The sequence below is a fragment of the Haliotis asinina genome, chromosome 7 (assembly GCF_037392515.1).
Source record: "Haliotis asinina isolate JCU_RB_2024 chromosome 7, JCU_Hal_asi_v2, whole genome shotgun sequence".
NCBI classification, from domain to species: domain Eukaryota; kingdom Metazoa; phylum Mollusca; class Gastropoda; order Lepetellida; family Haliotidae; genus Haliotis; species Haliotis asinina.
In genome coordinates this window covers 18,679,442-18,695,819 of record NC_090286.1, presented here as the reverse complement: position 1 = coordinate 18,695,819, position 16,378 = coordinate 18,679,442, and the positions used below count along the sequence as shown (strand labels likewise).

At 40.0% G+C, this 16,378-nt stretch overlaps 1 protein-coding gene across 1 annotated transcript in view; it reads right to left on the bottom strand.

Annotated features, from left to right (window-relative positions):
• Positions 1 to 16,378, bottom strand: part of LOC137291852 (succinyl-CoA:3-ketoacid coenzyme A transferase 1, mitochondrial-like) — a 38,153-nt gene that overhangs the window by 15,168 nt on the left and 6,607 nt on the right. Inside the window, exons 3-4 of the mRNA XM_067823398.1 lie at positions 16,048 to 16,181; positions 8,140 to 8,232 (exon numbers count right to left, since the gene is read on the bottom strand). Of these exons, the coding sequence (XP_067679499.1) occupies positions 8,140 to 8,232; positions 16,048 to 16,181 (227 nt within the window). The remainder of the gene's footprint in view (positions 1 to 8,139; positions 8,233 to 16,047; positions 16,182 to 16,378) is intronic.

Sequence of the window (16,378 nt, the reverse complement as noted above, 5' to 3'; positions counted from 1 at the left end):
TCAGAAATCTTCCAGTTACATGGCAGTGGTCTGTAAATAATCAAGTTTGCACCAGACATTCAAGTGATCAATATCATAAGCACCAATCTGCACAACTGCGAACCGATGACATGTGTCAACCAAATCAGCTAGCCTGATCACCCTCTCCAGTTAGTCACCTCTTACGACAACCATGGGTTACTGAAGATACATTCTGACCCAGACCTTCAGAGGTCTCAAAGAAACATTTGTTTTTACAAAATCAACAAGTATCATTTAAAATTTTATTTCCATGGTTTTGTGATTTCTTTCTTCTTTTGGTGCTCCAGGTGCTCCAGGAGTTATGATGGTGTGGGGAAACCTCATAATATTTATCAAAGACAGGTAATCTGGGATTTCTGGGGGAAGAATGGTTGGGTCTTTACTTCAAGTGTTGCCGGTAGTATTTCAAGAGTTATCACTGTTGATAATCTTCCCAAATTCTTACAAATGCATCCCTCTAATACTTGACTGCAGAATCCCACATGGACTTGGTGGGCAGAGAGTACCCTCAAATTAGGCTAGGACGACAACCATAAACTCACATGTCTTAGTGTTTATCAATAAGACCTGGATTCAACATTTCTGGCTGCTGTATTTAATATCATAGTGGATTCTGATCTTATTTCTAGTTAACAGTACTTCTGATGATATCATCATGATGTTGCTATGACACTTCCAGTTAATATGTTGCCCATTCAAATGCGAACACAACAAATCATATACCTGACTGGACGTGCCCATTTCCAATTTTAGTCATAGCATACAATTTTAAGGACTTAAACTCAATAAATACAGCATGTAAAGTTTTCTTCATAACAAGCAACTGTCACTTGCTGTTACAGATCTGGGCCCGCTTGCACAGAGCAATCTTAGTTACAATCAATCTTAGGCCCCCACAATCAACTTTACAATCACCATACAATTGCCCTAATTCACTTGCACAAAGACGATCTTAAGACAGCATGGATTTAAAATCGTGATGTTAACTAAGATCGGACTCTTCAACGTTGGATGTAGAAATTTCGCGACTCCTGTCTACAGTTGTCTTCAAGTGCGCATAGCATGCAGCGCAAATAAAACATGGAACTGGTTACTGCAGGCAACTGACATTCCTTCTTTAATCGCACCTTGCAGATTTTTCATGACAACAAAATAAAAAAAACAAAAACAAAAAAAAAAAAAATAAACAAACAAAAATACCCCCAAACAACCCCAACCCACAAATGTTTGAAGGAAATAATAACACTGAAGAAGGAAACAATAATGTAGAAGGTAACATGTATAATCACTCGTACCTCAGGGGTTATTCTCTAATTTTTCTACATTCTATTTTTCTATGAACTAAACATGTGATACTGCAACCACAATAATAAGATGTTTTATGCAAATATTGAAATACAAACAAATACATTAATGGATTGGGTCTTGAGTTATTGACCTAATAATCATGAAATTAAAAGAAAACATATGAATAAAATTTCCTTATGATATAAGACCTAAATGAACCATGATTTGTCAGTGGCTGTCAGTTGAACATAGTGTCACATCAGTGTTATTTGGAGTAAAATCCCATATATATCCCACAAGCATTAGATTTGTAAAGATATGAAAGTGTGACATGACTGTGGGAGTGTTTCTTGATAATTATTTTTTCGCTTTAAGAAAAATGTTTTATGCAAATTTCACATACCCCAGCTAGTGTATTTTTCCCGTTTGAAAAATATGTGTATTGTATTTAAAATGCATAGATTAAAACTCTTATCTCTCGTCAGATTCAATTTTTACAAGTAGAAAAAACATAATTTTGTACATTATCCAACTGTAGATTATTTCAATGATAAACTAAGACAAAATCATTAACCGAAAAGAAAATATGTGGATATCTGTTCTGTCACAACAGAACATGCATTGTATTTGGGCATGGCAGATTTTACCGCAACAGCATAATCTGCAAAGGTAAACCACTCCCATCTTGCGTAAAAACTAAAATTAGCTGCCCTTGAGGTATTGGGAAGGTCATGGCCACTGCTAATCGCATGCAGGCACCTTTCGTTACTATCCTTTCCTTGTTTATCAAAAAGGTATGGTGTTCATACTTTTTCCAACACTGAATCGGGTGAGAATTGTACTCTATGATATCGACTCGATAATGATGTTCACTACCGCTAATAGTAATAAATCGATGTTGCATTCTCCGTGTCGCTGAAGTGTCGAGGCGAATCATACAGTTTTATGCAATATGAAAGCAATCACCAAATGTAAAGCTAATTATTTGTGTGAATTTGACACCAACTTGGACGCCATTTTGCTACTGACTACAATGATCTTAGCTCCTTACAATTGGTTCCGACCAATTGTAAGTTTTGATTGTAACATACAATGATCTTAGCTTACAATCACCGAAGCCTAAGATCACAATCTTAAGGATTTACAATAATTGTAGCTCTAAGATCGTTTTGTGCAAGTGGGCCCTGACTTTCAACATCTGAAATTAGTTAAGAATTGAAGGTATACAAGGTACATGTTAAAGCTTTGACAGACTAAGCCTGGATGTATTGGAACGGCACACGGCAGATCTATGGAAATCATCTGTCTGAGGTTCCAGGTGGCCTCAATCTGAAACTTGGGGAGTCATTCTGGGTATCTCCAGTTTATCGATATTCTGCAAGGGTGATAAACAGCCACCCACTGGACCTTGAACATTTGTCTGAAACACCTTCATAGGCAATATGAACATCTGCTGTGCATGATCATTCTGAATAGTTAAAGTCAAGGTCTGTGCTGAGATGAGTTGAATCAGTTTAGGCCTGGGCTTTCCATTTTTCTTGGCCTGAAACCATTTCCCATATCCCTCTGAATGAGGGTTTTCCATGCTGACCTGACAGCTGTGGAACATCTCCAGCAATCTCCATTTCAACAGTTCAGATGAATGTTTTGTTAGTCGAATGCACCTTTTGAAGTCCCATACAAACCAATAGTTTAGTCACTGAACATTGCCAATCAACCAAACTATTTCATAAAACTTCCCAACACTCCCTTCCTTCATAGACAAATGTTCCTGCATTTTAACTGCTATTCCTTGAAACTCATTATTACGGCAAATTAATTTGACTGGAGAACCTGTTATCTGTTACATAAGAATCTTACTGAAGAGAAGAATGGCCCAAGTGGTCTTCCTTCTTTAAATTCCTTGATCTTAGACTGGAAGGATAACTGAGGTAACTCGCCCCTAGTTCTTGCTCTGGTGTTGAAAAGAGGTGGCACCAATTCCAGAAATAGGGCATCTAGAGTTGCCAACATGTACACAAGGTTGTAACTGGCTGGAGTGAGGATTTCATTCATAATTCCATGTATATGACAGCCAGATCCCCAGATACATCTGTATAATGCTCCATATAACTGTGAGAAAAGCATCTATTAACAGTGGTATCTTGGGATGTGGGGTCTGCAGTATTGATGGATTTCCCTAGGATGCGAGGATTAGATATTACAAAAGGGATGCTCAGCTGAACCAAGTCCAACTAATCATCTACAGTCTGCATACACCATGCTGTATCCATATGTTAAGTCTATCCACATGTTTCTGGAATTTCTGTTTCATCTTTACAATCCCTCTTTAATGATCGTGCTGTTAATCTCGGGGTAATAAAGTATTGTCATTGTCATTGTCATGTTCAACAACAAAAACATAACTCCAGACTACAAACTAAGCCAAAAAAGAAACCAGACACAAAATGGATTTAATCAAGCCAGGCATTCCAAAGAAAATAACTCAATTTTTAGTTACTATGAATAATTTAACCTTCGCCATTGAATGTGGGTCGTACATGACCCAGAGACACACATAATGAAAGATGTGATTTCAGATATGTATCAAAAACCTAGTTGGGCCCACGTAAGCAAAACGACACTGATCAATGATAAGTGGTAATTAAGTTATTAAGGTGTTAATTTGATTATAACGGAACAGATGATGCGGGTCAAGAAGGACCCATACAATTTAAAAAGTGTCTAAGGTGATTATTCCTCACCCAACTCCACCTGACTATCTAAAGGGGTAAAACACTGGTTATTTTTCTCCTGCAATGTGGACCATCAACGAAACACATTGTTCTAAGGAGAGGAGGGGTGTGGCTGATTCAATATCTCATGATAGTTACATTAGTAGACATTCTGTAGTAACACTAACAGTTCTTTTGAAATTCTTGGAAACAATCAGCTGCTTTTGGTTTGGAATTTCTTTTGGCTCTACTTTCGCTTTTAGTCATGTCTTGGACTCAACTGGCATCCGTATGTTATTTCTGAGAACCAATTGCTTTAACCTTCACCAGATCACACACTGAAACTTACAGAATCATTTTCGGTCTTTGTTTCTGACCACAACACAGCTGCCACTGCTTCCTTTTTGGGAACGGAGAGAAAGCAAACGTGCAACAATGGCGAGAACGGAATGAAAGCAAACATACAGCAATGGTGAGAAGGATCTGTAATGGTGAGTTGTAATAATCCAATTGTTTTACCTTTTTTCTTTTATTACCCTCTTGCTTCCTTTTATATTCATCCATGTCTGTGGAGGGATGTTGTCTGTTCTGATCATTCTCTTTCTGTATGCATGCAGACAATAATGAAATAGACATAACTGCTGTACTTTTTGTAATTATGATATGATATGACCTTAGGCAATGTAAGGTTATCGTTGGTCTTAACACCGCAACTGGCTTCAGTTTTTCATTACCTTTGTCTCATTTTACTGATATGTAATAAGCAAGAGTTGGAGGCCCTGTCACAATAAGGAAGCTTATTTTGAGCATTGTGTCCTGTAACTTACACCTTTGATTACAGAAACGACGGAGAGACGAAACATATTTGAGGCATGGCCATAGCAGAAAGTGACTCCTGCTATAAAGAGGGTAAGTGTAAGCATTTAACCACAGTGGCTTTTACTCAGTCCTCCCTCCAGTTTGCACAATATGTCAAACTTGGAGTTTGTGTGTATGCTTGTTGGTATGATAATGAGTGTTTGTAATAGTGTGTGTGATGATGTGTTGGTGTGACTGTGTGTGTGATGATGCGTCTAATGGTGTGCGTTTGTGTGTGCACATGCATGTATGTGTTGGTATGATGAGAGTTTGTAACGGGGTGTGATGGTGTGTATTTGTGTGTGTGATGGTGTGATTGTGTGTGTGACTGATGATGAGCAAGTATTTGTTTGTGTGTAAGAGGGGAGGAAGAGGACAGGGAGAGATTTGAAGAAGGTTCATTACCTATTTTGACGTTTTTATTTTGGTTACTTTAAGTGGATACAACTGAAGACTTGGGACAAGAATGCCTTGCCAGTGAAGAGGATGAGACGAGTGATGAAGAGCCACCTGCACCTGTAGACGGTGAAACCCTAAGTGAGGATTCTTCTGAAGAGATTGGAAATGATGACCAGACTGCCACAACTTTTACAGGGGAGACAGCAAAGGATGGCACAGCATGCAGCACACATGAAAACCCCAATAAGGGAAAATCACTCTCCAGAAATGTTTTCAAGGCTTCTGTGAATTAAGCTGTCGGTTGTCAAAATGCCCACACTCCACGCAACACATATAGATTGTTTTTTTCTGACAAAATGATAGATGACATTGTGAAATTTACAAATATTGAACGTACCCGAGTCCTGAAGGAAAACTGGGATCATTTGGATTTTGTTGAATGTGAAGCCCTGTTAGGTATTCTTCTGTTTTTGGGTACCAGAAAACAAGGATTTGTTAGGACTGAACTTTGTGGGATTCAGTACATGGATTTACTTTAGTCAGAGCTGTAACAAGTAGAAGACGCTTTCAGCTGCTCATGACACACCTATGCTTTGATGACAAATCGACAAGAAGTGTCAGAAGGCAGAAGGATGTATTTGCTCCCTTCCGTGACACAGGGGACGAGTTCATGAAAAGACTGTCCCAGCATTATGTCCCAGGCTGCTTTCTTATAACTGACGAGCATCTCATCCCCTTCAGGGGATGATGCAGTGTCCTTCAATATTTGCCTTCAAAACCAGATCGATATGGCATGAAAGTATTCTGGGTGGCCAATTCTCAGTCCAACTTTCCAATGATGGGTACTCCCTTATTTGGGATGAGCAGCTGGTCAATCAAGAACTCTCAAACTGGGGCAAAATATGGTAATTGATTTGGTCACACCATTCTTCAAAAATGGGAGAAATGATACATGCAACTATATTTCTTCACAGACAAGGTGCTTACAGAAACACTGCTGAAGAAAGGCCATGACAAGATGGCACATGCTTACACAACAAAACGAAGGACGAACAGATGGCCCATGATCATGTTCTTCAACGTCCTCGATCTGTCAACTATTGCCCCAAACCTCCGAACTGTTCTCTGAGCTCGTTCGCCATCTTTCTTGAAATGACCATGTGGTTGCTTCTACAAACAAGTATGCATCTTGGAGGACCCGCATCATTGGTAGAGGAATAAACCTTAGAAGCCTATATAAATACTGTAAATCACGAAATGTTTGCGTCATGATATTTTTGCGAGTGGCGACCAACAGATGTTTTTAGGTCACAATATTCTTGCGACTTGCCTAATTCTCAAAACATAGTTTAGTTTGACAGTTTCAAAGCTTACTTGCATCTGAAAGTTTTAAATGAAGTAAATCCAATCACATATTAAAGTTTGCGGCTAATCTTGAACACCATTCAGTGGAGTACTTCCGCATGTATGCAATCAGTGATGTTTTCCTAAAAACAACACTTGCTGCATAAGCCAGCTTAAATGATTCAAAGGGATTAATTTAAATGGAATGACTCTAATAAATTGGCACTGATGAAGGACCAGTTTAGTCAGTGTCAGCAAAGCTGTTGATCTCCAGATAAGTGTCATGAAACCTATCCACTGGGTGGTCTTGGCCTTTCAAACAGTCTCTAAGAAATATCTGTTGTGTGGTTGGCGCCTGTCAGGACTATCAGACGTACTGACTGAGTGACTTTTGTTCAGGTATCCATTGTTTCACATGTGACACAAGAGTACGAGTAATGCTAGTAATTAGTCATTCTTCGCGTTGTTGTCATTGCTTAATATATGTATTGTCTAGATCTATTGTTAAGTATATGAACTGGTGAATAATGAAGCAAAGATAGGACCATTTGTTTGCTGATTATTCATTGCATTCTACCAGCAAATTGCGTAATGATACTTTTGCGAGCTCAAGTCATTAGCAATTTTAGCAAAAAATATCATGCTCGTAAAAATTTAATGATTTACAGTATATGGGTCGCGTAGGACCCGCATCAGCGACTCTGTAAGTCTCCAATGCATGATACGGCAAAGATTAATGAATGTGACACATGTGTTTATTGTCTAAAGTCTGTTCACAACAGTCATTTTCACAGAAATTGAAAAAAAGTTTTTAAGATAAGGTTAATTTACTCAGATGTATGGAACATGTTACATAAAATTTGTGACCCGTGAAGGTCCCGGGGTAGAATAGGCCTTCAGCAACCCATGCTTGCCATAAAAGGTGACTGTGCTTGTCGTAAGAGGCAACTTAAGGGATCGGGTGGTCAGGCTCGCTGACTTGGTTCACACATGTCATCGGTTCCCCATTGCGCAGATCGATGCTCATGTTGTTGGTCACTGGATTGTCTGGTCTGGACTCGATTATTTACAGACCTCCGCCATATAGCTGGAATATTGCTGAGTGGGGCGTAAAACTAAACTCACTCACTCACACACACACATAAAATTTGTACCAGGCCATTGGGCTGGTTAGCTGTAAATTTAGACCATTTGTCAGAAATCTAGCCCATCTCAGGTCGGATAGGCCCTGCACTGACAGGTCTGCTGTTGAAAGTACACACAATCATGGCTGGTTGGTTGGTTGCAATATTCCAGTATGGAATACTGTCCTATATGGCGACAGTCATACATAATCAAGTCTGCAATTGGGACAGGATGACTTGTGTCAACCAAGTCAGTGAGCCTGACCCTCCAATCCCATCAGTTGCTTCTTGTTGAAAGTATATGTGTGGAGGATGGACAAACTGGGATTAGGAATCATCATTAGTCTTACCTAGCAGTTTCTAATCTTTGGGTGGTACCCAGTTTACCGTACCTGTGGTGTAAGTTCCACTTCCAACTCCCCTGATAAATATTGGCGCTCAAACTCAGCATTTTCCCCAACATAAGATGAGATCATGCGCTTGATCTGGAAGAAAAGATGCACATTTATATCATCATGTACAAAACATTACATGCCAGCACCTACAATACCAGTCCATCCACATACACACCTGTAGGTAAAACGATACATACGTCAGTCTTAATAGAGACATACTGTCATTGGTTATGGTAACAATCATCTGATGCACAAAGTTCTACATGATGCAGGTTGGGAAATTATTCACTTCGAAGAACTACTCTATAAGTGCTCTCTACCAGATCTAAATCGTTCTTCTGGTGACTTCTGAAAAGTTGTAAGTGACTTTTGTTACAAGAGTGTGTTTTCTGTCATTTGTAATATTATAGATTAAGTGATAGTTATTACTGGGTCACAATATTTTGAGTTTTGACATATAGTTCTTATGGGTCACATTTCATATCCTCGGTTATAGTATTTTAACAACACGTCTTTTAAGGTAGCACTTTAGAGTTGCCTCCCTTGAGGGAGGATGGGAGGACGGGTGTAGGGCAATTGCCCAATTGGACATTACCCACCTAAGAATATTATTGCCTGGTCATTTGCCCACCTCATTGAAAAGCAGTGTCTTTATAATGATTACTGATCATTAGTTGAATTACATCTGAATGAATTCAAACTGTCTACTTTTAACTGAGATGTAGGAGTTTGGGGGATTAAAGACAGCACGCATTTAACATCTCACTGTAAACAATAGTAAAATAGTAAATCACTAAGTTTTTCCTGGCAACTAAAAGATCAAACAACAACCTACAAAAATGGATTTTTCCTACAACCAACACCAGCATGTAAAGAAGGTGTGACATATTGTTTTATGTTTACATTTTACAATATATGAAAATAAATTTTGGTTTTCTAAATATTCACTGGCTTGCATAAGTGTAGAATTGCAATCTCTACCCTGACAGATTTGAGTTTCTACAGGTAGGGATTGTGATTGTATGGGTTATTTTCACTCCAATTACAATCTCTACTAATAGGATCAGAGATTCTACCATCAGAGAATCCAATCGCAACCTCTACTGGTGCAGACTCAGATCGCAGTAGGATCGCAGGAGTTGTGTCATCATTTGGCCAATCTACATCTGTCTGCATCTTTGTCTGACTGTCAACATTGTCCTATATCCAACTCCAAGACTGACCGCTCGCTGTGTAAAATTCAGTACAACTGTTTCTCACTCTCAAACCAAGACTTTGGCGAGTTGGTTTTATATTTGTGACCCATTACTTTACATTTGATTCTGCTGCATTGTACCAGAAACCTCTAATGTGAATCATTGTATCTTGCTCTTGTCTGCTCAATACATAATATTGAATATTTTAGTCTTGTTCTAGTTATACTTTGCTGGTTCTGAGGGGATTTCTCATACCTGTTGTCACAGCAAATTATTAACCATAACACTGTTTCTCATATAGTGCCAAATCAGGGAACGATTGTTAGACATCAAATAAGGACTCACTTTATTGGTGTACAGTAGAACATGGATATAGCGAACACGGATATAGCGAACAAACGGATATAGCGAACAAATTTAAAAGTCCCGTCAATGGTCCCTTTATAATATCATTAAAATTATACGTGAATAACGAACTCGTGAGTAGCAAATTAATGGTTATAGCGAACTGATTTCCTGACCCCAAGCCCAATTAACGACGTGAGTAGCGAACTCACTCAGTGTCAGCTCAGTGTCAACTCAGCGACTTAGCGGTATACATCAACCTTGTGGGTGGTGAATCAACATTGTTTAACCTCGTTGGCGGTGAATAAACATTGTTTAACCTGGTTGGCGGTGAATCAACATTGTTTGATAGTCATTAATTAATTAACAAAAGAAACACATTGTGTTTAAAAGCTTGACTGATACACGAGATTGTGACGTCAGTCAGCCACCAGTTTGCCACGCCCACTGTCGCACCTGCTCCCGACTCGGACAGTGAAGATGATGAACCTCGTCTGAAGCCATCATTTGCTGAGGCCAATGCAGCATTAGAGACACTGCGTCATCTGCTTGTGTGTGAAGGATCAGACAATTCTACTTTTGACTCTCTAGCAGATGTATGTGCAGCAGTCAACAAAATGAAATCGGCAGGACGTGGCGTGCAGAGCAAAATTGTGGACTATGTTAAACGCAGTTAAGTGTTATATTGTTGAAATTGTTGTGATTGTTAAACATGTTCTAGATAATGTATTTGAACAATGAAATCAGAATTTTAATGTCAATGTACAAGAATAAAAATATGTAGCCCATGTATATACGTGTCTCTTCATCTCTATAAACCAATATGGCGGTCAAACGTGAATAACGAACAACGGATATAGCGAACTAAATCCCTTGGTCCCTTGGAGTTCGTTATATCCGTGTTCTACTGTATATACAATCGTTGAAATTATTATTTCTGTCAGTAAAACTACATGACAATGAAAACTGATGAGTTAGTCTTCCACAGCTGTTCAACACCAAAGTTGCATTAAATCATTTTAAAATTTTATTGAAAATACATACTGTGACATAGTACATTGGTTCGGTTGATTGCAACAGTTATGGCTACTAAGAAGCAATATTAAACAATGACCAGAAATTATTGCGAATTTTATATTGCAAATTATGTAATTTTCTGACTCATGCTTAATTGCTTATCTCCTCTTCCTGGCAAAGGTAATGGAACACCTGAAATGCCTTGAAGTTCCCTTCTGAAAGAAGAAGACGTAAAATCCACTCTCACCCATGTATTACCTCCTTTCCTATGCACATGGTCAGCTGATCGGCCATGATACTTCACTCTCTCCCATAAACGCCCAACACAAGAATACGAGAGCTGAGAAGTGCTAAGTATGTATATAATGTAGAACCTTTCAGACCCTACGAATGACGTAAATAGCATAAATAATCTGCTATTTGAGGATGAGTCGCCTTGTTCGCAGAAAATCCCTTTTTCCTGGCGTATGCCTCAAAATGTTTCCACTTGTCCTCATAAAGTGTGCGAAAGGATTTTCGTAAGGCAAAGGTGACTGCTTTCGCTGCTCTCGCCAAATATCCTCTGCGTTTCAAACAAGTCTTAATAAGGTCCATACATGAAGACAAAATACCGATAGTTGGCCGTGCATTTGCTTTGTGTGGGGGTGGATGAGAAGATTCTTCTACTCTGGTAATTGTTGTGTTGGTTGTCCTAACTCTTCTGTAAGTGTTGGAAACCAATCTCTCGTTGCGACCAAAATTAGTTGTAACCTCTTCGTTTGTCTGATTTTCTCAATGACTTTTGGTAACAGCACTGGAGGGGAAAACGTACTCATTTAGTAATTTCCATGGAATGCTGAGAGCGTTGGTTGCTCAGACTAAGGGATCTGGTACTGGCAACACCAAGGTTGTTGTCTGTTTGTTGAATATTGTTGCAAATAGATCTACTTGTGGTGATCCGAAAGCTTGACTGATTAGTTGGAACACTTCCCAATGCAGCATCCATTCTATTGGAGATGGACGAAGAGGACGAGATAGGGCATCTGCCATGACGTTGCAGGCTCATGGTATGTGACATGCTTTTACTTGAACATTCTGACTGTTGACTAAGTTGAACAGTTGAAACGTTAGGTGCAGTGGAGATAGTGATCTCGTTGACCCTTGTTTGTTTATGTAAAAAGCTACTGTTGAGTTGTCCCTGTGGATCTCAATGCTGTCAACCAATGGTGGATGGCATGAATGACCGCTTTCATTTCAGCTGGTTGATGTGAAGAGTCTGTTCCTCTTTGTTCCAAATTCCTGCTGTTACCTCGTTTCCTAGATGAGCTCCCCATCCTTGTAGAGATGTGTCCACACAGAGGTGATTGTTGAATACCGGCTCTAACACATAGGTTCCTGCAAAGACATTCGATCCACCACATCAGAAAAGGCTTCAGGCTGTCTGGTAGCGGAATCTGTCCTCTGTTGTTGAGACGAAGATTCATGAATCGTAAGGGATGCAACTGCAGTCTTCCTATTCTGGTCATATCTTGCACTGACGTGAGGAGAGCTACTAGACACTGTCATTGTCGAAGTGGTAATTGAGAGAGTAGAGCTTGCATTATCATTTCTTGAATCTTGACCCACTGGTCCTCCGGAACTACAATCTGATTCAACGTAGTGATGAATCCCGAGGAATTTGATATCTTGTTGAGGTTCCACTTCCAACTTTAGGTGATTTACTAACCAACCCAGTTGTGTTAATAGCCTGATTGTGAAGTCTAATTGTAGTCTGAGTTGAGTTTTCTGTTGATGCGCTTGCATGTCGTTGTCCAGATAAAAAGCACTGCATAGCCCCCTGGGGTGTGGATAATTGACGATGGGTTTGGTTACTCATGTAAATAGCCATGGGGCCAAAGATATTCCAAACCGTAGGACTGTCCATTGGTAATGCTGGCCGTTGAATGAAGCACAGATATTTCCTGGATTCTCGATGAGTCAGGATATGCAGGTATGCATCTTGTAAATCTATGCTGGCTATATAGTCTGCTGGTCGGATGAGGAGTCTTAGTTGAGGAAGATGTAACATCTTGAAATGTTCTGGCTTTCGTAGAAACTTTTTGTTGAATTCCTTCATGTTGTAAATGAATCAGAATTTCTCTCTGGAATTCTTTTTCGGTACTAAGAAGATTGGAGAGTAAAAGCCGGGAGTTAGATTCTGTGGCTGTATTACTTCTACTGCTCCCTTCTGCAACAGTGTTGATATAGCATCGGTCAACTTGTCTAGATGATGTCTGTGCAGATGATGGGAGTTGGTAGTTTTGTGAGCGGTGGTGTATCTTCCAGCGGAATCTTGTGGCCGTCTCGTAGAATATTCATGACATAGTTGTCGTTGAGGATTTCCCAATTTTGCCAGTAGAGTTGAAGATGTCCACCCACTTGAGACGGTTGTACGGGAACAGCTGGGGTGGAAGACTCCAGTCATTCCGAAACTGATCTTCAGAGTTTATTCCTTCCACCGCCCCTAGACAATCTTCCTCATGTCTGAGAGTGATTATTTACTCCATAGGGGCGACGAAAAGAAGAAGAAGAAGACGATTTCTCCCCTCAATCATTGAATTTCTTGTCCCTCGCACTTTGAACCCTGGAGAAATTGGAGAACCCTAATGACGTGCGTTAAAAGGTGGCACATGTTTCTGTTGAAACTTGGTTGCTGACCTAAATGCTGTAGACAAAGTCTCAAGGATTGTAGAAACAGGAGCTATCAATGGGAACATTAACGTATCAATGTCATCATTCTTCATTTTATACGTGTTGAATTCATTGGAATCCTTAGATGGTGAAACAAGGTTTAAGCCAGAAGTGATCCATGATGTGACTTGTGTGTATGAAAATAGGGCTTCCTCAGGTGACAAATCACGATGGTGTCTAACTTCATTCTTCCTACAGTAAGACGAATTCATAGATTGCCGACGATCTCGACTGTGTGAGTCTAAGTCCGAGGGGATGGATGACTGCATGCAGTGTCTTCTATGAATAGGGGAGACTGAAGGAGACTTTCTCCGTCGGCGAGTCGATCCGCTAGTGCACTCCCTTGGCATGGGTGCATCCTTCTCTGTGCTGCGACCCGATGACCGGGACCCGGATCTTCTGGAGTGCATGCGTGTATGCACCTCTTCTTCATCATCAGACGTGAGTGCAGGTCAAGATGAATGCTCTCGCAGTCGATTTGCAGTCGACATCATTGATGAGTGCAGTCGTCTTTCCTCCTCCAACTGTCACTCAATAAGATTCATCGTCTGCATTGTGAATTGTTCCATGAAGGCGCCTGCGTCGAATGCATGTGGTGTGTGCATTGATGACCGTGTTGAGGAGTTGTCTTTGATGCCTGTGGTTGCAGTCGACATCTGTGATGTCTGTTGTAGATGAAAACAGACGGTCTTCTAAGGGGACAATCTCTTCCCTGAATGATTTCTTCATCAAAGAGGGATGATTCTGCGATGATCTTACAGACGAAGACTTCGACTTCGATGACTTAGATTTCTTGGGCTGTGACGGCCCTGCCTCCTTCTGAGTCTTGATTGGGGGCTCGCTCGACCCTGGACACAACCTCGGAGATACGGCTGGCATATCACTGGAATGAATCTCAGCATCAATAATGAAACGGTTACCTGATTTTATTTCACCAGATTTAGACATGGCTAAATGGTTGCTTATCTCTAGCACGTCTGTAAACAGACCGTAAATGTAATAAAAATTCTGCTTCAGACAAATTAACACAAAATTTACAACGAGTATGAGCAGAACATAAAGGTTTACACACCGAGCAAAAAGAGTGCGGGTCAACCGCCGACAGCCGTAACCAGCCATAGGAGAGAGTGAAGTATCAGCTGACCATGTGCATAGGAAGGGAGGTAATACATGGGTGAGTGTGAATTTTACGTCCGCTTCTTTCAGAAGGGAACTTCAAGAGATTTCAGGTGTTGCATTACCTTTTCGCCAGGAAGAGGAGATAAGCAATTAACATGAGTCAGGATAAGGAAAAATTTGTATTTTATTTACTAATTACTCGTGTATTAAATGTGAATTTCAGCAGAACATAACTTCAGATTCAAAGACAGGTGAACTGTTAGCATTTTGTCAAGATACCATGGGCAGCAATGCAGGCTTCAATGCAGGGGGTATACTACTGATCAAAGAAGCTAGAAAGTCGTGGTCCACGCTGTCCCAATATCGGACCACCTCTTCGTTCATTTCATCAATATTTGTCAGATTTTTTTATAGACACTTTCCTTCACAAGTCCCCAAACATTTGAATCACTTGAAATCACTAGCTGATCTGATGTGCTTGTTATGATACTCTAAACTCAACTTCCTCTTCTCGAAATCATCCACACTGAGGATCACTGAAAATGTCATCTGTTAGCAAGTAAATGAAGGGGGATAACTTTTCAGAAATTAATGAAAAAGGATCAACAGACTTGTCTCTCTTGAATGAAACACAGCACTTGACAGTTGGTCAAGGTTGTTCCTAAAATTCTCAATAATTTTGTTCATACTTGAGGTTGAGTGCTCTGAGAGTGTGGGTTGAAATCCTGTATGTGACTCAATCCCCCCAAATGCTTGAATATTTACTTTACCAAACTGTGTATTCATAGCTTTCCGCCCATGGAAGCTGTGTCAGTCTGGCACTTGTCAGAGGGATAAACAGAGTATGTGACCTTTACATCTTGTCACACTTCTAATTTTGTGGTTGAATGGGTCAATCATTCAAACATATTCAGTGCACATCCTGCCTTGAACACAAACTTCTTGACTATGTAAAGAACCATGTTTCATTATCATTTCATTCACAACACATATATACCAGTAATTAGAATCACATATATTTACATGCAAATATAAACACCACTTTTCAGAATTACATCCATATAAGTATTAACATGATTGATACTTAAGGGCAAACAAGGTCAACTTGAGCACCAACCTGACAACTGACCCATGTTAGCATGTATGAGTGCTGCTCACAGGCGCTTGCCATAGTGAGTGAAGGGGCCAAAGTTATATCTTTACAGACTTCCTACACTGACCACTTGAGAGTCTTGAACAGCTATGCGCAGAAACAATTTCATAGTCATGCACTGCATGTGCACTAGCCTACACGTGCTCTCCCTTTCACAAATCAGACAGGTTGGCACACTGCCTCGCGAAGGCTAGCTCTAGTGAGCAAAGTTTTCTTAGTTGATCAAAATTATCCTTGTTCGCCAGTACATTTAAATAGCATTGTGTTATTGACAAAAAATGATGTACTGATATGTCATTCAGATATGTTCTTTGACAATTGTCTTGAGGTTTCATCATGCTGGTTGATCAATCTGTACTACTCTACCTGTCTTTTTTTCAGAAGAAGACCTAATCCAAAATCATCAACGCCTGCATTGTTGCTGACAACAGTCAGACCCCCAACTTGTTTGTCAATCAAAGCTTGGATCAGATTTTCTGGGATGCCACAAAGACCAAACCCTGTTGAATCAACAAACACAGCATGGTCAGTTAAGTCACAAAGCACAGATACAACGTGGTTCAACACCAAATGGCAATACACTTATACATATTTACTATCTATCCAATTACACTCGAGTGAGTGAGTGAGAGAGAGAGAGAGAGAGAGAGAGCGAGAGAGAGAGAGAGAGAGAGCAGAGGAACTGTAAAGAACTGAA